Raw genomic sequence first — 23,953 nt, 5'->3', positions numbered from 1 at the left:
AATAACAATGGGAAAGATGCTAGTCATTTTCTTGTGATGGTAACAGCAGAAATTCAGATTACTATCAATTAAGATCTGATAAATGAACTAAATGGAATTTTGCTTTCAAGCATTTAAAAAAATATTTTCTAACACTAAGAAATTTATTTTATTTAATCTCCTAAAAACTAGTTTCTGGGATAGAAATGAAGAATATGGGTCAATATGTAAATGTTTATAGAAACCTTGCAGAGAGGCCCTCATCACTCACCTGTGACCACAACAGGAAGGCATGCCTTCAGGAAAGTACAAGCCCACCGGGCGAGTGAACCTCTCTACTTTCAGACCCATTTAGATTATGATAGACTCTGGGTGGACTTTCTGAAAGGACAGATGAAAACAAAACACATGGGAAGAGGCTAAAGAAAACTTGGAAGTTGCAGATGGGTGTAGGGATACCAAAGTTATTTCAGTTTGGTGGGGGTGGGAACATTTTGTCCAGCCTTGAGAGGCTGATTTGCAAGGAGCATGTAAAAGGGCAACTTGAGGCCATGATGTGATCACTACTGGGATTCAAACATGCCTGGGCAGAGTGGCTTTAGCAGTGAGTCTCTGAGGCATCAACCAAATGACATGAGCAGCCAGAGTGACGGAGATGGCTGCTCCCACCAGCACCCTGTGCCTGAGCCTTCAGCAGCAGCAGGAAGGGGCACCAGCTGTGAGCACTGGGATGGGAGCACGGCCCTCCCACTGGGCTTGGTGGAAAGTCCTGGATGCCATTTAGCACACGTTAATAGAGCTGTTGAGACACTCTGAGGACTGAAGAAAAAGAAAATAAGGGAAAAATAAGGAATAAGAGAGGAAGAATTTTAAGGAGAAATTGCTTATATACACAATCTGTAGTTTCAAGTTAATATTCTTATATTTAAGAAATGTATTGACATTTAACAATCTGACTGCTTTTTTACAACTCTAAACCAGTTCAAAATTCATGGAATTCTGTGATATTTTCCTTTAAGTCATACTTTAACTCAATGGTTCTCAACCCTAGCTAACATCAAAATCTTCAAGAATATAAAAAACAAACACCACCAATGCTCAGGACCCCCATGGATGGATGAAATCAGTATGTGGTGGTGTGCCCCAGGCATCAGCATGATTCAAGAGCTTCCTGGGTGCTTCTCATGAACAGTCAGGGTTGCGATCCATTGCTCCAAGAGGAGCAGTTGGGAACTTTCTAGAACAGTTCTAGTTTTAATGTGCTATGACTACTAGGACATCTTGTTAAAATGCAGACCCTGATTTGAAAGGTCTGGAGTGGGGGCTGAGATTCTGAATTTCTAACAGCCTCCCCTGGTGATGCTGATGCTCCCAGTCTACATACCACCTTTAGCATAGAAAAGATTTAGGAAAATGAAGACAGGTGATTAATCTAGAGTAGTTAGCAGAGATAAGCAACTAACAAAATGATGAACTTAAAAAAAAAAAGTGTATATGGCCTCTTTTTATATGATCAGCGCTTTTAACTTGGTCGCCTGGTCTAAATCTTTAAAGTCAAGGCAACATTGGAATTGGTAGCTTGGACCTTTCTATAATTGTCCTCTACCTTCCAGGTTTGCCATGTGTGACTTCCAGTCATGTCATATTTGTCTGGAAGGGCCAGCTGGGAGTGACACTAGCTAGGACCCAGCTTTAGGCAGCACACTGGGAGGGAACAGCAGGGAAAGGGAGGGAACAGGTGAGAAGACAAGCACAAACTCTGAAGGGAAATGCAAATCAAAAGAAAAATGAACACTGTGATCAGAAGGCAGGACGCTGGAGAGCTGGAAGAAATGTGGAACCTAAAATTCCAAACTAAGGCCCTCAAGGTATGCTGAGGTTCTTTTATTTCATGTGAGCACGCTGCATGGGGAGAATCAAGTGTAATGCCTTTGCTGCAGGCCCTCTTTACTTAACCATACTCCTGACCACAAGGTTCAGTTGGAAGAGCTGAAACTCTTCCTGATTTGCCTGGTGATAGGTTTTGAGGATCCACATGTAAGGGCCGAGTTGTAGGTAAGCCCTCTCCCCTGTGACTGGGCGATGAGAGTGTGCACAAAGTGTTGAGAGGTTTTGTGAGTGGCAAGAAGTAATCTGTGTAGAGGAATGGGCAGCATTACTAAAAGCAACCCTGGACACCAGAGTGAATTTGGTGCAGGGGCTACACCTTAAGGGCTTGTTTCACATGCTTTGTTTGGCTTTTGCTAGGCAACACACCACTAGATCTGCTCATGCAGGGCCTTGAAGAGGGTCTCAGAAATGAGGACGCCCAGTGATTTGTGAGGGGCAGACTATGTAGCCAGACAGTGGTGGCCTGCTGGAGCCGAGGGGTTTAAACAGGAGACAGTGGGTATCCGTCCTAAGTTGTAGGCATCTTAGGATGAGTAAGGGCCAAGTCTTGTTCATTTTAGGATTCCCAGCGTCTGGCACCATTTCTGGTACACAGTGGATGCTTAATAAATGCTTGAACTGAATTGAACACAAGCCAAGGGAACAGAAATGAGTTTCCGATAAAAGAAAACTCAATTCTTCATGGTTAGGAACGGTATCTAGTGGCCAATTTCAATTACTTTTATTGCAGGAAGAGTCTATTTTTCCTCCTCTCCTTTCCTCAGAGGAGACAAAGAATTGGTCACCATACTTTGGGAAAAAAATCTATTAATGATATCATTACCATGTATTAAGCACTAGGCATCTCCAGTCATCTTGCACTTAATGTGTGTTTTATTCAGTCCTTTCAACGATCTCCAGATAAGCAGTACCATCTCCAATTTATAGTTGGGGACACTGAAGCTCAGAGAGTTAAGAGTTTTGCACAAAGGTACACAACTAGCAGTAGTGAAGCCAGGAGTTACATCCAAAAAGGGCCCGTGCTTCCTCCCTGAGAACTCTTTTTACCCATTTTTATCTGGGAGCTATAGTCTCATCTTCTAGCATGCTCTTCTTCTTGGGTAAATAAACACATTTTCTTCAGCCTCTAATCATGGCCCTTATAAACAAACTATTAACCATCTTTTATCTGTCTCTGGCTTTTCCCCAAGTTCTCCATGTTCTTTGAGTTTGGCATCAGCTCAGCCTTTAAAATACCATTCAGTGGGGGGAAAAATGACAAGTTTTTACTTCAACAAAAGAACAGAATCATCTCCCTTTCCATTTTAAGTCAGCATAGAAACTATTTAGCACCTATTCACATATTCACAAAGAGTGAAAATTTAAAAAATAGAAGGAACAATAATCAACAGGAGCCCTAGTGGTGAGGGGTGTAGTTTTGTGTGCTTAACCCGCCAATCGTGTGAAAAGGAGCCAAGGGAAAAGCACTGAGCATCTGAAACAAACATTTTATAAGTGCAAGAGCCCAGGTTTTGGTTCTGGTGAAGAGAGACAACAGGGTTCAGGGGAAGAGAACAGGGCAAATAACTGCAGTGTGGATTTTTAGGCTCCCCGTGGTCTAGAACAGAGCAGCTCAAGGTGGGCTGTGGGCAGGTGCTGCTCTGCGAATTGCTCCATTCCATTTGTGACAAGCTAAGTAGAGAAGTCGAGAAAGTTTTATCTGCTAAATCTAATAAAAATCTTGGGCTTGTATATTGTCTCTCTTTTTTTCTGTTCAGCCCTTCATTCTCAAACCTAGAGCAGTACCTGTTGCATAGCCGTGTGCCTTGGCTTTACTGGGAGGTGGGAGGGGGTGGCTGCGGGAGGAGGGCAGAGACCTGCAAACAATGCAGGGAAGTAGAGTACATCTTTGTTTTTCCCCTACTAATTCATCTTTATTGTGTTTCATAAAAGTAGTGGTCTGTGCCAGGTTGGAAACAGGCAAAACAAAACAAATAGCAACTGTTCCTTCACCTTGGATAGTTTGAGAAGTGCTCTTCTATAGCCAGCTGTTCATTCTGTGAGTCAGTATAGAAGTGGTGCTTGGCAGAGTTGCTAGGCATCCTGACCATTTACTTAGTGGTCTAGTAAAGAGGTAAGTGTAGTAGGATTCCCAGAATTAAGTCACTGGCTATAACTGGAAAATTCATTTTGTGTGCAGTTCCCAGTATTCCAAGCATGTACATGTGTTCAGCACATATCCTGCAGATTCCATCCATCACTACAACAGATGCTTACAGACTAGGTAAGCTGTCACAGACTTATAGGGAAATGTTGAAGAAATATTGATGGTGTATCTGAGAAGACTACTTAGCAAGTGACAAAGGGACAAAGTAGACTCCACTCCACATTGCTCTAGCCTTTGTGTAAGTGCAGAGTGCTTTACCTAGCACTTGTAAAAAGGTGTAGGTGATTCTCACTCCTGTTGTTTCTTGCCGTGGTGGGGAATGACCCCTGGTCTCTTTAGTCCCACCCTCCCAGTTCCTGAGAGTGGTGGAGTAACTTACCTAATAAGTGAATTTGGGAGATGAATTGGGCATGTTTAACCTAGTCCTCTGTCACTCTTTCTCAGAGAGCTACTCTCTAAAAATCTTTACAAGGGCAGATCCCCATGGGTAGAGCCCTGAGGCTGTCCAGCTCTGGGTCTTGAGTCTTGGATTCAGTACTCGGAAGGCAATTGTTCCCATGCATCCTGAGCCATATTCTCCAGTATCAGCTTCCTCAGTAATTATGCTCACATTTTAATCTTCATCTATTGACACCTTGGTCTCTCTCAGTTGGTTTAAAATTTGGGCAGGAAACAGGGATATTATTTATTGGGCTTCTTTTGAACCTTACCAATTGCAGTAACTGTACATTGTGGTTTTGTTTTGAAGGCTATTCTGTCCTATATTCTTTACTTGCCTTCCATTTATTTCCTTGCAGAGGGTCAGCAGATCTTGAATCACTTGGTGACTTCATTATATTGACACCTAATTTGTTTTCTTTTTCAAAGTAGGAGCGAGATCTTCCTCTGTTGCCCTGGGGAATAAGGGTAATCTGGCTCAGGCAAAGTCTCCTTCTGCCTGCCCCTCCAGGGGTGTGTTTTTCCTAAAACTGTGCCTCATCTTTCCAGGCTTTTCAAGATCAATAAACTCAGTTTGTGACACGTCATGGTGGAAAACAAAACAAATGCTCTGGAATCGAAAGAATCAGGTAAAAGGGAGACTTTGCTCTTCTAAAAAGTATCACCAACAAAACATCTGACTAATCATTCCTAAAGCTCACAGCCTCTGCAGCTTTCTATTCTGAAGGCTCAAGCAGGGCTCTTCGTCAGCTCCTTCCGAGCTAGGCTAGGGGGCACTTAAACTTACATAGTCCAGTTCCCTGAGATTCAGTTACACATCCCTCTTGCTACAATCTCCTCTAACCTTGCATTTTTCTTTGGGTTATTGGAGCAGTATTTGGCTTATCTGCCTGTGAACACTGCCTGCTTTTGCTAAGCCAGACTGTGGTTTGCTTCTGCTGGTAGCCCTTCCTAATGGTTACTGTTTATTCCGGGCTATGCCTGAGGAATAACTGACCCTGGATTCCTTGTCAATTGGACCTTGTCGATGCCAACAGCTTTGTCTTCTACCTCTTCCCACCCCTGAATTTGGGCAAAAATTTTATTTACTGTATTACTTTATATTACAGATAAAGTCCTTAAAGAAAGACAATGCCCACCCCAATGTAGTTAAGGTCTTAGTCAGTGTTCTCTATTTTTATCATTCAACTCTCCTAGTCCAAACATTTTTAATGTAAAAGTGCATTAATATACAAAAGCACAGGCCAGTCTCAGAAAGTCCATCTCTTCAGAAAGTTACTAACCTTGTAACAGTCTATGAATAAGTCTGCAAGGTAGGATGAACCAAGAGTAACATATTCATATGTAAACATAATTATAGCATAGATAGTTACATAGCTAGAATAAAATTTAATGTGAATGTGCCAAAGAGAAGCAAAGAAGATTTACAAAACTTACATGAAATAAGAAAATGCTCGGCAGAGTAATGACCACAGCTTCATTATCCTGGCAGTCTAGGGGACCTAGACAGTTTGGTAGCTGTGGGGAAGCTGGGGTTCCTAGGGTCAGGATCCTCACTGAACTTAAACCACCTGATATGTAACTGACCTGTTGCTAGGCTGCCACTTCCACACCTTTAGGCAATAAGGTATTATTGCACTATATAGAGATCTCGGCCCAGTGCTCTGGGTGGAGGCAGAGACACCAGTGCTTGGCCTTCTGCCGGGAGAACAAGCTGGGTTATAAACCCTTTCACCCCAAATAACGTTTTGCTGTCAATTTCTTTGGTCACAAGTGAATCCATAGTGGACTTGTCAGGGGCTGAAACCCATTGGCAACACATTTGGTGAAGTTGGCAAAGAAAAAGACAGGCTGCCCTTATGGGAGGGGTGCTTCAGTGGGCTGCCCCTGCAAATGGGGAGACAGTGGATCGTCCCTCAATGGGTATGTGGTCTGAGGTGGCTTGCCTCCTAGAGGACTGGGCCCCACCCCAGGACTGGAGGCAAGTGGAGGTGATACCTGAGGCAGTAGGGGTGGCCCTTGGTATAGTAAGTAGGTCTTTTGAGAGACAGAGTGCCTGTGAGGCAGTGGGGACTGTGGGTTGGCTGCTTCTCACAGTATTAAAAAACTCCACAGAAGAGAAGGACCTGCTCCTGAAAAAGACCCAAGAAATGGTGGCATGAGAATGTGAGCTGCAAACTTCTGTGGATTCCCTGAAGAAGGAAATGGCATTGATGGAGAGGCAGCACGAGAATGCCAGCAGCAAGGTGCCACTGAAGAGGTAAAAGATTCCTTACAGAACAAGATGGCAGTGCTGCCAGGTGCTCTGAAGGAGGAAAAGGCCTCAAGGAAAAATAAACTCCTGAGGGAAGCACAGGGGGAGGTGATACAAGAACACCAGGTATGAAGCATTGAGGTAAAGGTAAGAGAGCTGCTGAAGACTGAGCTGGCATTGCTGCGAGGCACAGTAGAAAGGTAAAGGTTGTAGCAGAGGAGGCACTCGGGGGAGGGGAGAGAAAGGTGCCATCAGCCCCAGAAATGGAGGAGCTGGTGAAGGATGAAGGGGTGGTGTGGGAGGCTCTGGCCCCTCCTGTACTGAAAGCATGCGCAGTGATTGTAAAGAAAATAAAGACTCAGCAGCTGAAAGTTCCCCAAGGAGAGGAGCAGCCCCCTCCCCAGGTCGTGGAGCACTCTATGGTCCGCCCATATACTCAGGCTGAGCTGGTGGATTTGGGCTCCCGGTTTAGGCAGAAGCCCTCGGAGTCAATATAAGCTTGGCTCCTGCATCTGTAGGACTTAGGGGTGGATGGAGTTGTTCTGTCGGGATCAGAGATGGGAAAGCTGGCTTCCCTGACAGGGCAGCCTGCCTTGAGGCAGCGATTACAAAATGCACATCAGACCCCAGGGAGTCACTTCCTCCTCAATTGGCTTATGGCTGCACTTTGAGCTGGTGGCCCACTAGGTGATCTACCATCCTCTCCTATTAGATGGCAGATGTATGCTGAGCTCCAACAGGTATTAATGAGAGCTAGACAGAAGAAATGCCATCTATAGTCCAGAGAATTATGGCCCAGATAAAGAGATTTTCACTACTGAGATGAGAAATATTGTGCTGCAAACAGCTCCCACATCCCTCTTTGGGTCTCTAGTGGCCATTCTTTCCCCTCATTTAGGGCATCCCTTAAGTGAGGTGACAGGTACAGTAGCAGACTTAGGAAAGGCTGAAGCAATGAGAACACAGAAAGACATTAGGTCTGCTCCCCACAAGAAGAATTTAAAGGGCCCCTTGAAGGTTATAAGGACCCAGATGTGGGTTGATTTAATACAGGCAGGAGTAGATGGAAGGAAATTAGATGGGAAGTCAAATAGGATCTTATTAGAGCTATGGCAACAACTGAAACCAGAGCAGCAGTTCCAGCCATTAAGACCAAAGAGGCAGAGATCAGAGACAGAGCCACGAGTCCGGCCTGTGTGTTTGCAAGACTTCCTGCTCGAGAGTGAGCCAACCTCACTCGAGCCCACAGAGGAAGATGATTGGGGAACATGGTTTGACTGAAGGGAATGTCGAGGTATCTGCTCTGAGGAAACAGGGGGGGACCGGAGGCCACATGTTGAAATAGCTATCCATTGGTCCCTGGTGAACATACAATGTGTCCTGGCTCTGGTGGACACAGGGCTGAATGTTCACTGATTCATGTTAACCCTGAGCGGTTCCCCAGGACCCCCATCATAGATGGATATGAGGGGAAGGCTATCAGAGTGAATCAAGCCCATATCCCTTTGGGAAGAGGGTGTCTACCCCCAAAAGAGTACACTGTGTATATGTCTCCTATTCCTGAGTATATTTTGAGGATAGATATCCTGCAGAGTCTATGGTTGCAGACCACTGCAGGTGAGTTCAGACTGAGAGTACGTGTGGTGAAGGCAGTTCTGAGGGGACATGCTAGGCACCCACCCATAGCTTTGCCTGTGCCTCAGTGGGTGACTAATACCAAACAATACAAACTGCCTGGAGGGCATAAAGAGATTGGAGAAACTCTCCAGGAGCGGGAAAAGGTGGGTATTATAAAGCCCACCCATAGTCCTTTCAATTCCCCAGTGTGGCCAGTAAAAAAGCCAGATGGTTCCTGGTGTATGACTGTGGATTACGGAGAACTGAATAAAGTCATACCCCCTATGCATGCTGCTGTCCCCTCTATTGCAGGCCTGATGGATACCCTCAGCCATGAACTAGGAACATACCATTATCTGGTAGATCTTGCTAATGCCTTCTTTTCTATTGACATTGAGCAGGAAAGTGAGGAACAGTTTGCCTTCATGTGGGAAGGATGGCAGTGGACTTTCACTGCCCTTCCACAGGGATACTTCCACAGCCCCACTTTCTGTCATGGACTTGTTGCCCAGGACTTGGGTACATGGAGGAATCCGCCAAAGGTGCAGCTATATCATTATATTGATGATGTCATGCTCATGTCCGATTCTCTTTCAGATCTAGAAGGTGTAGCACCTAGACTGCTGCAACATTTACAGGAGAAAGGATGGGCTGTGAACAACAGTACTGATGTTCAGGGATCTGGTTTGTCTGTCAAATTCTTGGGGGTTGTCTGGTCAGGTAAGACCAAAGTTATATGAGAAGTAGTTATAAATCAAGTCCAGGCCTTTCCTATCCCTACAACTATAGCATTGTTACAGGAGTTTTTGGGTCATCTAGGCTACTGGAGAGTGTTTATCCCCTACTTGGCACAAATTCTGAAGCCCTTATACTGGTTGGTATGAAAGGGCGTCAGGTGGGACTGGGATGAGACATGTGCATCTGCCTTACTAGAGCAAAACGGGCAGTCAAGGCCATGCAGGCCTTGAGTGTGATAGACCCATCACGGCCCTGAGAGCTGGACGTTCATGTGACTGAAGACGGTTATGGCTGAGGTCTCTGGCAGCGGCTTGAACGAACTTGCCAACCTATTGGCTTCTGGTCACAACTCTGGAAGGGGGCAGAGGTACGATACACTTTGATAGAAAAACAACTGGCTGCCATGTATCACACCTTGCTGGCTACAGAACCCATCACTGGAATGGCCCCGATAAAGGTAATAACCATCTATCCCATCTTGGGGTGGGTATGAGACTGGACCCAAAGCCAAGGAGTGGTGTGGCACAAACACCCACAGTGCCCAAGTGGGGTGCTTACCTACAGCAGCATAGTGTCCTCTCTAGTAGCCCCTTGAGTGAAGAACTCCAATGCTTATTGGGGCCAGTGACATATACTAGTGAAAAGCAGGAAGAACTTGCTTTTGAACAATTAGTAGCAGAGTCCCTGTCGGGAGGGAAGAGCACCTATACCCGAAGATGCATGGTACATAGATGGCTCCAGCCATGGGCAGCCCTCAAAATGGAGGGCCATAGCTTTCCATCCTAAGACTGAGACAATATGGATGGAAGATGGTGAGGGGAAGGGCAGCCAATGGGCAGAGTTGTGGGCTGTGTGGCTTGTGATCAGCCAGGAGCCCTTCCCTATAGTTGTCTGCACTGACAGCAGGGCTGTCTATTGGGGCTTGACCCTGTGGCTACCAACCTGGTACCATGCGAACTGGCTAGTTGGTCACCAACCCCTTTGGGGGCAAGAATTGTGGCAAGTCTTATGGGCCTGTGGTCAGACTGAAATAATTACTGGATACCATGTGACAGGTCATTTGCCACTGGCATCCCCAGGAAATGATGAAGCAGATAAACTGGCCCAGATATGTTGGTTAGAAGGAAAGCCTGCCTCTGATGTAGCCCAATGGTTACATTAGTGTTTGTTGCATGTGGGGCAAAAGACAATGTGGGCTGTAGCCTGTCAGTGGAGCTTGCTTTTGACATTTGAAGAAGTTAGTAGAGCCTGGCAGGAGTGTGTCATACGCTCCAAAAAGGACTTACACCGAGTTCCACAGCAACATGGGACAATAGCTAAGGGGCCTGTACCCCTCATCAGGTGGCAGATAGACTATATTGGGCTTCTGCCTGTGTCAGAAGGATATCGGTATGCAATGACTTGTGTGGACACAGTTACTGGACTTCTGGTTGCTTTTCCTAACCGTTGTGCAGACCAGCAGATGACCAGAAGAGGCCTGGAGCATCTCTTTGCAGCTTATGGCCGACCACAGGTAATTGAGAGTGATCAGGGCACCCATTTTACTGGACATGCACTGCAAGAATGGGTGCGACAGCTCGGAATCAAATGGAAGTTTCATGTTACATACAATCCTATCACAGTAGGCATGATAGAGAGGCACAATGGCTTGTTAAAATCTGGACTAAAGTCAGATACCAATAGTCTGGAGGGATGGTCAGTCCACTTATGGACTGTGCTATGGTGTTTGAACAAGAGACCCCAAAAGGGAGCTCTGAGCCCCGTAGACATGTTAACATGTATGGCTGCCTCCCCTGTACAACTACAAGTACAAACCAAGGAAGAATCACTGAAGCCAAGGTTCGGCCAACAGAATAATATCTTGCTGCCAACTGAACCCTGGAGACTCCATTGAGTGGACGTGGCCTTGAACCTTACAACACATGGACCAATGATGGTTGGCTCTCCTGGCACCTTGGGGATAAGGCCTGGAAGCTGGCTCCTGTGTATTCCTAGAATAAGGGCAGAGTGGCCCCCAAAGATCACAGCAGTATATCCTGAACGGCCAGAAGATAGGAGCATCTTACCGGGGAGTTTTGTTTTATCATTATGGCCAGTGTATGCATCTCCAGTAGCACTATATATAGATCCTTCAGTAACCCCCACGGGGAAAGGAGTAAAAGTATGGTATACTAGATCTGGAAGGGACCCCTTCCTGCTACAGTCCTATCACAGGACCACTCTCTTACATGCATCCTACCTGATGGGCAAGATTTGCCTATGTTGATGTCATTAAAACATGTCTTATCGCCCCCTAAGGTATTGGTGGATTGTGTACTTCCTCTGGCTTGAGGATTATTATAATTTTTGTTAGTAGGAACCTCCTCTGGCTTGAGGATTACTAGAATTTTTGTTACCTGTATCAAAATCTTGTTGTATCTTAATTCTTGTTATTATCTCTAAGTTGTTTTTATCCTCTGTGGCTGTTGTGGAATCTGGTTGCAGTGCTCCAGCTTTCTCGCACAGGGACCATTGCAGAAGATTGAGAGCATGTAGATTGTAAGGCGAGAATCCTGGAGGGGTGGAGTGTGGGGAAGCTGGGGTTCCTATGGCCAGGATCCTCACTGAACTTAAACCACTTGATGATGAAACTGGCCTGTTGCTAGGCTACTGCTTCCACACCTTTAGGCAATAAGCTATTATTGCACTGTATAGAGAGCTTGGCCCAGTGCTCTGGGCAGAGGCAGAGACGCTAGTGCTCGACCTATTGCCAGGAGAACAAGCCGGGTAATAAACCCTTTCGCCCCAAAGAACATTTTGCTGTCAATTTCTTTGGTCACATTGAATCCACTGGGAACTTGCCCCAGGTTGAAATCCATTGGCAAGACAGTAGCCCAAGCAAAATTCCTTCAGTGTTATAGTTCCTCCTGTACCAGGCCAGACAACTGGCAAAGGAATTGGAATAGGGATATGCCCTGCCTGTGTTGTATAAGCACATCATATTGTAGGTGAAAAACAGCAAACAGGGAATTCATTATTTTTAAGAGTTTCTTTGTGCACATGACCAGCTTCTGCATGCAGTTGGAGAAACAACCCTATTAAAATGCTTTTTAAGAAGTCCAAGCTCAATAACAAAGTATGAAAACTTTGAGGAATGGGGGGGAATCTATGAGGAAAACCTCAAGCTTGCTTATCCAGGGAATGAGCAGAACTTAATTATTCCAACATGGGGCTGCTGGGAACCGACCTCCCTTCACTCTGGGTAAAAAACAAATCCCCAAGTTGCTACTGAGCCAAACTTTAAAGGCCAGTCAGGAAGTGAACAGCACTCCCAAATGGGAAAGCCTGGATCCACAGTGTTTTTTTCTAAAGTAAACAAAAGATTTGCAAAAGTATTTCCTTGCACTGTTTGGCAAGAGAAAGAAGCACCTGGAGAGTGAGTTAGGAAGAGAAAGCATATAAGAAATGTGAGTAAAACAAGGATGGTTATAATGAAGATTTGTCGCACTAATCTCTGTAGCCCAAGAGTTCTATCAGGAAACAAGGCTACAAATGGAGAGACACTCAGAAAAAAGACTGATTAAGACTTTTAATGAAAGGATAAATAGAATAAATACTTTCCTGGGTCCTGAATTTCATCTTTCATTTAGATTTTTAAAAACCTTTAAAAATATCTTCTGATGAGTCAAAGTGGAATATATACATTAAAATAAATGAGGGCTGTGAAGGCAGAAGTATGAGCAATGAGAAAAGCAATTATCCTTAGAGACAGAAATTTCCTTGCTTCAATGCTGCATGTGACACTGGCAATTTCAAGTCATTCTGTTTCAGGTGATTTTCAGTGTGAGTGCCAAATACTGCTTGAGGGGACAATGTCTCAGCTCACCTGAGGGAATGCGGCATAAGTAAACATGGGGAGAGTTATCATATTCTTGAAGCCAAACATTTTGTTCAGCAGGACAGCCTCAGGAGAAAGACAAGTTACTCTTGGGAGGCAGGTTGAGAGAAATGAGGCAGCAATTGCCTAGTGTTGCATGTATTAAGTACATAGTACTAAAAAAACCCCAAAACCCCTAACGCAAATGACTCAATAGCATCTCATTATTCATTTTAGGAAGCCACACTGTTTTAGCACTTTTCCCCAATGATAAAGGCTTAAAGACTTGATAGGTGATTGCTGTTCTTCAATGGTTTTTGAAACAACCAATAATTGATAGAGATCAACTGAGAAAAAAATTAATTTCTGCTTTTTCTGCAATGAACTAGGAAGTATCTCATAAAGAGATAATGGACTGAAAAACACTACCAAAGAATTTATATAAGTAGACAAAATGAATATTTGTTCTGGATCAAACCCCATCAGCCCAAGTAGGAGAGGTGATGTTTGGAAATTTTTAGGAGGCAATCAATGGCTCACTTAATTTGGCAGGTAAATCTGATAAAAAAGCTGCTTTTTTTCCCTGGGGCCCAGGCTCTACTTAATGCCTATCTGCTGGAGAAAATCAAAGATAAAAACACAAATCACTGGGATGCCAAGGACACAGCTAACTGGACGTTATTTGTGACTATTTGAAGTCCACATGCTCCTAATGTATTGATTTTTCTTCTCCATATGGTAACGTTAACGTGTATTTCTTCATTCCCTTGCCTCTAGCTGTTCCTTGCTAAAAGTTAAGTGGTTGTGAAACCACATGCCCTGTAGAATCCAAACCAGCTCTCTAAACTCTTGGACAAGTAGTGGTGCCCTGTAGCTTGCCTTCAATGAGCTCCAGGGGCAGCTGAGGGTGGCCTGTCTTTGACCACCTGGAAGTTTTAATATGCTCCATCCATCTCATGCCAACCTGGTTTGCCAGAGTTGGGGTCCCTGTGCTCTGAGGCTCCTGGAGTGAGGAGGTGCTCAAAGAAGCTGAGCCTCTCCCACAGCTGCACTTGCCTTTTCATTTTGCCATTTTTCTTACCCTCTGTAGACACTCAGGCACAGAACTATTATCACTTGCTTGTTACTGCATGTTGCTGATTCATACTCAGAGGAAAAAGTAATTTTGTCTTCAACACCTCTTCTGTCATTTAAGGCATATGTTAATGAAAGATTTTGGCATCCACTCTTCTCTGTAGTTTTGAGGCTACAATATAGATTGATCATAAATGAAGATGCAACTGTTATTTTACTTCTATTTACATTTGTAACACCAAAACCATCTTGTAGGTATCTTTGTGTCTCTCAAATTCCAAACCATATACGAAGAAATGCTCAACATTTTACACTTGAATTGGCATTAATGTGTCATTAATGTACATACAATATTTTAAGTAAAGATGTTTGCATTCCTATTTTATTACTGACACTCCCTGAATTCATGTATTTTAGATCATGCTACAGCCAAATCCCTATGAAGACATTTTATGGGCTTTTTTCTCCTTTGCAGTACAGACTGGTTTTTTTTTCTTTACTTGAGGAGTGTGCAAGTGATGGATGCTCTGCTTGCTGGGAGGGGAGCCAAGTGGAAGGCTGCAGCCTGGGGGTGGGGTGAGAGCAGAAGGGAACATATGCAGAATGCTGAAAAGAACTGATTGAAAGCTTTTGCTTTGTCATTCCTCTGCGTTCTTTTCCTTCTCTTCCTTCCCAGTTTGTAACTGTGGACAAGTACAACCCACTTATTTCATGGAATCACTGGATCTAGAATGAGTTGTCACCTTGAAGATCTCTGATCCAAACTCCCACCCACTGCTATAATTCTCTGCTTGATTCACGAGCTCTTTTTCTTCTCCAGCTGCTTTCCAGGCAGCACTTGTGTCTATTAATTAAACAGGCTCCAATGACAGTAGAGGTTTTGGAATCAGACAGATCTGGGTCCAAAGTGTGGTTCTGCCACTGACTAGTGGTGATATCTTGGGCAAGTCACCCAATACCATAGAGCTCCAGTCTCATCTGTTCAATGGTTATAATAAAAACTACTTCACAGGAGTTTGAGGATTAAATGAAGGAATAACAGTATATAAAGTACAGTACATAAAAGACTTAGCACTCAGAGACACTTTAAGAGTAGTTCAGCAGTTCAGTAGGAACTAGGGTCCATGCTTCCTGTCTGATTCAGGCAATCTTTTCCATAGCATCTTACTGTCTTTCTCACAAGGTTTCATAAAACCATTGAAAACGGTTGTCGCTGGAATATTCTGTATGCTGCCTTCTAGACTGTAAATGCTGTTATTAATAACAATATCTCACACATACTTAGCGCTTCAGAACTTACAATGCAGTTTTGCAAGTGGGGGGAAAATACCCATACCAACATATCCTCTACTGATGACTAAGAGGCAGAAGCAGAAGGAGCAGAGGCTCTGAAAGAGGTCTATTAGTGATGCAAATGTGAAGTTATCTGTACTTGTGAGGAGCATAATAAACATTAAAAGCAATTAGAAGTAACAAGGTGTCATATCTTCAGGCTCAGGAATTTGGCTTTGATGAGTTGAAACCACAGGAATAAGGGCATAGGAGTTTGCAGGCAAGAACTGAAGTTACCTTAAGTTTAATAGTCGATGGTTTGGGTGCCCAGGAGAACAGCTCTCTGCGTATAGGTGAATTTTGATGTATAAACTAGAGTATAGCAATCATGTAGAAACCTCGATGGGTTCAAAATTTAGAGATAAAGCATATGGAACTGAGACAAGTAAAGCAGAAAAGGTTTCAGAAGCCGCCATTAACTGGGAGTTTCATAAGACAAATGTGTCATAATGCATGCAAAACTTTTAATAATAGAAACTGTTACCTTTTCTTTCTCACAAACTTCTGAAACAGTTCTTCATGTGTGTGAGAAATCTTACGTTTGGAAAATGCTCAAAAGTGAATTTTTAGAAATGGAGAAAAATGGAGGTACATTTTAATATAGCATATTTAACTGTTTTGTAAGATGAAGGAACATCTTTTTCTCTCAGAAAGAAAACAGTCTTTTTGAAATTCAGTTCCCTTAGAAGATGAATTTTTAAATATCAAACACTGCCCAACTAACTGGTCCTTGCTTTATGGATATGGGGGTAAAATAAGAATTTCATGTAGTTATCAAGTATCTTAAACTGACACCCAAACAGATACATTTGCAGCACTTCATGATTTCTTAATCTCTTTAGGCAATATTCCAGATCAGGTCTTTCTCCTTTTTTCTCCTCTGCTGAAAATCTACATTTTTGTCCAGCAGCAAATTCTAAGTAGGGGTTTATTCAGGTATTCCAAGGGAGAGAGACACTGACCAGACAAGCAGAAGACAGTGGTGGAAATGGCCGTATGAGCAGTTCTATGGAATTGGAGGTCTATGCTAGACAGAGCCCAAAGGAGCCCAGTTTATGTCTCTCAGTCCAAATTTGGTTCATGTATTTTTGAAGTTTCTAAAGGTTAACTACATGCTGTAATACATTACAGAAGATACGAAGTTGAATTTTACTGTGCCAGTCAAGAGGCTGGCTTGAATCTGCTCTTTAGGACTGAGAGAAACAGTACAATTTACATGTGTGAGAAAGTGAGAATAATTTTACCTTCTGTTGTTTTTAAAACCACCTTGGGCCATGATTTTTAAATTGAGACACAAGATCTGCTGGGGTTCCCATAGAAACATTAACTTATCTATAACTGCCCTCATTTTATGTAGCACTTTTATTACTAATTTGGCTTTTTACATGTACATTTTTATTATGAAATACAACTGAGTTAAGAGTTTCAGGCAAATTTTAACTTCTGCATTTACCAACTGATGTATGTTTAAACAGAAATCTTGATATTGTCCTTCTGAGGACTTAGTGCCAAGGCAAGTATGTGCAAAACACTTCTACGTGGTCTCCCTTGCCCTGGACCTCTGATCTCGCTGCAGTCTGTTCTATAGGTAACTCCTCAATTCATCTCTCTAAATACATTTATAACATGCCATGGATAGGATAAAACAGAAACAAAAAAACCAGCCAACCTCTGAAGGCTCTAGTCCAAAGACTAGAACCCAGTGCACACCCTCTGTTCAAGGCTGTCTATAAACTGATCCCCTCCCTAGCTTTTCTTCACTATTTCTCATCATGAATGTCCCACACCAAACACACCTGTCATCTTACTATCTTCTGAAAGCATATGTTCAAGGACTGGTCTGAAACCTGCCTCTTCCCAGAACCCTGGTTCGTGCCCCACTTCTTCCCGCAGCTGATCTTTTTCTTTTTCAGAGCCGCTATTGCCCTGCTGCCTCCTTCTGACACACTGTTTATGACCAGGCAGCACCCCTCCCCCCCTGTTTGTTTTTAAACAATGTCTTCATTTTCCTTTGAGGAATTTCCCTCCATTCTACCCATTCTGGTGGTGCCATAAATGAGCTTCCTTGCCCCGGCCTGCTGAGGGACTCGTGAGCCAAACCGCACTGATCACATTCTTCTAGGAAACTGGATTTTAAGTGAATTCAAAAAGGAAAACCAGTGGGAAATGAATTATTCCATGACGCTTTGTTCAAGAGATTTCTGTGGCTCATAATCCAAGTCTGCTAGCTGATAAACTCCCTATTTGAGTACTTGTTCATATATTATCTTAGGTCGTGATTTAGATTTATCTAGGAATGTGCATGTTTTGCTTCACCAGCTAGATACTATTTATGCTCTCTATAGAGAGGACTTGTCTTTATATATAGTAGTAGTTCATATAAGTCAGCACAATGTAAGTACTCAGTAAATGTTGTATAATGAATGAAAGACCAATCTTAGAAACTCCATTTTACAAAGGGCGACTTGCAAATCAATTTATATCCTTTTTGAGGCAAAGTGGTAAGTAAATTTTTAGTCACTACAATTTAAGAATTTTCTTGGATATAACAGTTGTTGTAAAGAGAGCTTATAACAACTTGTACACCTAAGAATAGCCTGAAATAAATGTTAGCATGGGTCATACTTCCCCAATTTTAGGAAAGAAACTAGAAACTAAAATTCTATTTCAGACATTAGTCTCTGAATTGAAAAAAAAAAGTTTTTGGGGAAACAAACAAAACAAAGAAAACAATACCCGTTTGTCTTGGTCTTGTGGCTTTACCTGGAAACAAGGCAAGCTGCCTCTCTGCTATCAGATAACAATGGAGGAGAGGTCAACTAATGTATAAAGATGATTTTTTTCCACTTCTAATAAATGGCAGGTGATGGTTTCTCAGAATAATCTGACTTATATCAGTAATGTAATTGAATGCTTAAAAAATTCAAAGAATAATCAAGATAACGGTTGGACATAGTAAACCCAAATAAGTTGAGCAATATTGAGTTTTGAAAACACAGAATATGATGCTCTCTTCCAAATCACTTACATGTGCTTAAAATGCAAAAAAAAAAAAAACTCACCCTTGATAAACAGCAGGATATACAAATTCTCTTCTTCTGATTGTTTTTTTAAAAATGTAAGATTTATGGAAGTCTTTGAATAGTGTAATCCTCTAGTTTGTACCTTAATATGGTACATAGTTCAGCCATGAGAAAGGGGTAAAAATACCAATTTGGAGCTTTTCTGAGTCAAGTGCAATGGTTTCTGGAATTTGCCTTGAACCCACACTCGGTGCATTTTCACTTGTCTTTTCCTATTAACTTGTAAGCGATGATCAACCAGATTTTGCTTCTCATCTAACCCAGCCTTGCAGAACATATTGTGGACTTCCCCTGTGAGATAAAAATTGCAATCAAATATACGTGGCTGTAGAGGGAAAGGGGACACGTCAGGAATAATGATGGAATGACTGGCCTTCTAAATTTCATTTATATCAAGAAATATTCTCTGGTACAAATTGGCAAAGGAAACTTGTGAAATTAAGTGGGTTTCTTCTACTTCATACAAATACACCAAGTATAAACAGTTTAATACAACAAGTATAAATAGATATATAGCTCTACTGGTTGCCGCTTTCAATATTTTGAAAGATGCCCCCTGTCTTTTCATTGGTTTTCAGAGACTCCAAATGACATATTACAAAAGTATTTGCACATGTTTGGGGAAAATTTTTGAATTCATTTTAAATGCTTTTTAAAAATGAGAAATTGACAAGACATAAGTAATTTTCTATGGACTCTTAAAATCAAATCCCCTCCTTTGGCTGTGGCATGTCATCAATTTTTTCCTATCTGGGCTAACAGTACTCCAAAATGGAACAGACTACACCTTCATTTCTGTATGAGGATGAAACAAGTGATTAATCTTTAAAGTAGTTTTAACAGGAAAAATATTAAAGGCAAAAAGGCCATTTCCAAGCTTCTATGTAGAACAGTTAGTCACCAAAGTGTGAAGAAATCTAATGTTTAATCAACTATGAAAGCCTCATTTTTAGGGCTTTGGAGTTTCTCCCTGTAAACAACAACCAAAGAAAGTTTTAAGATCTAATTGTTTACTTTTATAGATAAGCATACCTTTTGTAAAGAAATATACTCTGGTACCATCTCCTCGAACATAAAAATTTTCAGATAAACAATGCCCTAAAAAAAAAGTATTTATATGAGAAACTTAATATTCCTTAAAAAAAAAATGAACAAATTTGACCTGAATATAAACAAGGCAGTCTTCCAAACACACGAGAATAATTCCAAATTGAATATACTATTACCCCTTTTAAAACGAAGCTGAGTCTCATCGTGTCTTCCATAGTCCCGAAATAACAGCATTCCCCCAGGCTTCAGTAACTTGGACAATCGGTTTAAAACACCTTGCATCCTTTGGAAACAAAGCAAGATACTCTGCAGAAATTTTGTCTTATATGCCATATTTAACCTTTTTAAAGATAAACTAAGAATATCTCAACAAGTCCAAAGAAATATAAACTACAAAATAAGGGCAACAAAACCAAAAATGTTTTGAATAAAAAGAAAAAAGGACATTGACTTGCTAAATGATGAGATTCAAAAGACCTAGAATATCAATAAATCACCTAAAACACCAGAATGATAACTTTACAGAGCCTGATGTGTGATGTCAAAGATGAACTGTAAAACCGCGCAGATGTTTCCTAGTATTTATAGCAAGTAAAGGCACTTCTAAGGCAAATACTGAAGCTGCTTCATTTTCCTTGCAAGATAAAAAAATATGCCAGAATGGATCCAAATTATACATATCTGAACAGGGATCACCTCTTCTCCAAAACTAGCTCCTTTTCCTCCTTGTTTCTTTAGCTTAAAAGTACTATCATTCACCAAAGTAGAACACCTCCCAGGTATCATTTCTTTTTTATTTTTCTCTTTATCCACATGCTCTCCACAACCATTTGGTTATCAAATTCTATGTCTTCTGTTTTTGATGACATCTTTGATATTTCCTCTCTTTTGTTTTCCAGTGGCATCCCTTAGAACAAACTGCCACCTCCTCAGACTTAGAAATAGAACAGCTTCCTAACATGCTTTAGTATTCTCTGTTAATTCTTCCCGTATATTATTGATGAGCTATTTTGCTTTAAATGATGGTTTTGTCAAATCATCCTTTAGCTCAAAAAGGTCCCTGATTTTAATCTGTAGGATAAAATATTAATTTATTACTTGAGCCCTTAAGATCTCCTACAACTTGCCTCAATTAATCTTTCCAGCATCTTTCCTGCTACTTCCTAATCTGAAGCATCGACTCTGGCCAAACTATCACATGCTTGGCTCTGAGCAGTCTGTGCCTTTGCTCATGTGGTTTCCTGTCGAATAATTGTCTCCTCCTTCCTCTCTGCCTGTTTAAATGCTATTCACATTCCAAGCCCCAGCTCACTACTGGGAAGGCTTTATTTTCTTTCTTTTATTACTTATTCTACTCATCTGGCTCCCATTCAAATATGGCCCCTTGTGACTGCTCTTGATTTAATGTTTTTGGTTAAGTGTTTATGGTGGTATGTGGGATTATGGGCCAAAGATGGCAGATTTCAGATCTCATGTCAATGCCAAGTGACTGACACCTTCTACAGAGCTCTATTGAGAAGGCCAGGGCTCACTAGGAATGACAGAGCATAAAGTCAGTCATCAGCGTCTGCTCTGAGCAGAGAATGGGAGATGGCAGCCTGTGCGTGAAGTAATTGACATCTCGGCTTTATCCACACTACTAAAAGCTTCTGGGATTTTCTTATTTTAAAAATAGAGCATTTGGATCAGATAATCTGTAAATTCCAATTAAAACACTGTTCAGTGGAATAATGGGGTGAAGTCAGATTATGTCAGGTTGTGAAGGAAGTAGATGGAGAAAATGCAAGAAACTGAAAACAAGAGAGAACAGAAAGAGGTGGCATGATTACAGAAAAGCTCTTTTAGACAGCAGAGAACATAAGTACATGAAAGGGAGAAAAGACCTATTTTCCTTTGTTTATTTTATTACAGGTTATTTTCACACTGTGCCTATATTGTTAGGCAATTAAAGAAAATATTTAAACTTTAAAATATATACTTTGAAGATAAATGTTTTATGTACAGGGAAAGCCTCTTTCTGCAATTATTACTAAAACAAGCATAAAACAAAAATCCAGAAAAACAAGATGCCAAGTAATTCAAATGTAGCAACTTCTTTCTGCACAGCCTTTCTTTCCAGCTACCCTGTGACGTCTAGGTTGTGGTAACAGCAGGGGTGGGGCTGCTTCCCTTACTCCTCGCTCCTTGACTCCCCAAGCAGTCCCAGAGCCTGTCCCTGGGAACCACAGGTGCGAGGGGGCTGGGGGCGAGGTGGACAGGACAAGGAGAGAAAGCCCCTTTCTTTTTTTTTCCAGTGTGGGCCATCTCTGCTATCCTTACCTATCTCTGGATGGGGGGAGAGGAAAAAGAAAAGAAGAGATTTTTGAAGAGGAGTAATTATTGGCTGCTTGCCCTACACCTGGATCTGTGGTAAACATATACTTTCTTTCATTTCAATGACAAGGACAGTTAGCTCTTCTTTTGTAGTTTCCTATGGTTTATTCCCATGTAAGCTGGGACCCCCCAGACTTAAGGTCTAGTGGAAACGCTTGCTGTTCATTTGTGTGTGGATCTTCCAAGATGGCAAGAAGCTACTTTTCTAGAACTTTTGTGGTGCTGAATCTACCACTACAATCCTAAATGACCCTTACCTTTTCACTTACTATTGTCCTCCTTCTACTCAGTCTCCTTATCTTTAGATCATTTCCATGTAGATAAAGTGGCTACTGACATGATACATCTAAATTCATTTTATAATAAATAGAATGAACATACTGTACTATAAAAGCCATCTTTCCAAGACATCTGCTTCCCTTCTTCTTAACATTAAATTCAAATAATGAGAAAATATATTATCTAAACTAATTTCAAATAGTCTTTTTGTGGTCTTATTGGAATTTAAACATTTCCTGTTATGGGTGTCAAATAGAAAATCTTGTTCTCTATCCACCTACTCCATCCTTTTAACTATGAAACAAAATACATAGATGACATCTTTCTGCCAGTACCTGAATAATGCTAATATTCTGAACAGATTAGAAGAAACAGATTATGAAACAGGGAGAAAAAAGTAGCTTCACGGTACCTGATATATCTCACCATGTGCAAATATATTCTCATTCAGATTTATTTGGAAATTTAATTTGTTTTTCCACTAGTGATCAAAGAGATCATCTTGAATAACAAGTAAAAGGACTGAAAAGGGTGCTAGGTGACCTTGTAAGTGCAGAAAAAGAAGCACATGGTAACCCAGTTTCTTTTGGAAAGGCTCACAGTCATCAGATAAAAGTGGTTGATGTTAAGTCTTACCTACTACCAGATGATATTTCCTGGAGTTGAAACTACTACCATAGTAGAAAGCTCAATTTTAAGAAAATTTACAAAAACACAACCTCTGAAGTTTACCACACATGTGCCTTAATACATATAAGATGGCAAATTTTAAGAAAAGTGACCATTTAATTGTTGGTAATATCTCTTTATGATTCTCCTCTGAAGAAAAGATATGCTTATTGTTTCAAAACATTGTGTGTACAAAAAAAACTTTAAGTCATAAGTATTTAAATGATGGCAGTAGGCCTACCTTAGATTAGATTATAAAGGTCCAAATTTAATCTGGCAAATCTTGATAGCCCCAAATTCCCTCAGGGGCTTCTTTAAAACAAATTTTTTTATAGCCAATCGACTGGCCTATGTGAAGCCAAACAGATTCATAGCCCACCTCTTCATGAACATTCAGGAAGATGCTCAATCAAAGATGTTTGTTTCTGATCACCAAGTACAATCCCCCCCTTGGGGGTCTATTAGACTGCTCTGATTTTGTGATCACTGTCACTTGAAGCGCTGTCACTTTTCATAGGTATGTGTCTTCCCAGAATATGCTCACTTTATTCTGACAGTGATAGAAAGCTCACTAATGAAGTGGTTTGACCAGTTTCTTTCTAAAAGTCTGAAGAAAGGAAGAATTGCATTTAAAAGGCTGCATATTATACATAATATAGTTCACTAAATAATAAATTCAAGAATTATCATTTTTGCTTTGATAGTTCTGAAAAGAACTACTGACAAAGGGGCTGTACACATTTGCTTTGCCCTTTTGTCTTCATTTACCTGTCAGGATGAATAGAAGAGAGCACAAAGACAAGGAGAATGACATCCAGGATCCCATCTGGAAAAGGGTAGGGTGAGCAATTATCACAAATGTCATGAACAAAGGCACAACACTGGCCTGCTCTGTAGGACAAGTGCAACTGTCATAATAAAGGAATAAAGAGATAAAAAAGTAGTTAGCAGACTTCTGGTATTTTTCTTAAAATAAAAAGGTCAAATTTTTTACTTTTCCCAAGTGCCTTTCTCTGCAAATTTGAGTAGCACTTTATTTCTCATTCAGTATTCTGCTAGCTTATTTCAAACTGCCACAAAAAACTAAGTCTCCTGCTTAGACTTGGTAACAAATATTCTTCACAATCCCTCCATAATTTAGAGATCCTGCCCTATGTTATCTCAGAGGCACTGAG

The 23,953-nt window shown here is 41.5% G+C and overlaps 1 protein-coding gene across 5 annotated transcripts in view; it reads right to left on the bottom strand.

Moving 5' to 3' along the window:
- The window catches only part of METTL8 (methyltransferase 8, tRNA N3-cytidine), a 145,956-nt gene that overhangs the window by 28,002 nt on the left and 94,001 nt on the right, over window positions 1-23,953 (bottom strand). For 4 of the 5 annotated variants that reach the window (XM_073218701.1, XM_073218702.1, XM_037022917.2 and 1 more), the window contains 4 exons: window positions 23,547-23,686; window positions 19,634-19,740; window positions 19,440-19,505; window positions 15,889-18,698 (listed from right to left, as the gene is read on the bottom strand). In XM_073218701.1, the coding sequence (XP_073074802.1) occupies window positions 18,508-18,698; window positions 19,440-19,505; window positions 19,634-19,740; window positions 23,547-23,686 (504 nt within the window). In that variant the 3' untranslated portion in view covers window positions 15,889-18,507. Of the gene's footprint in view, window positions 1-15,888; window positions 18,699-19,439; window positions 19,506-19,633; window positions 19,741-23,546; window positions 23,687-23,953 lie in introns of those variants that run through there. The other variant, XR_012123704.1, reaches the window with a different exon arrangement.

The sequence above is a fragment of the Manis javanica genome, chromosome 12 (genome assembly GCF_040802235.1).
Source record: "Manis javanica isolate MJ-LG chromosome 12, MJ_LKY, whole genome shotgun sequence".
Taxonomy (NCBI): Eukaryota; Metazoa; Chordata; class Mammalia; order Pholidota; family Manidae; genus Manis; species Manis javanica.
This window is presented reverse-complemented; position numbering and strand designations above follow the sequence as displayed.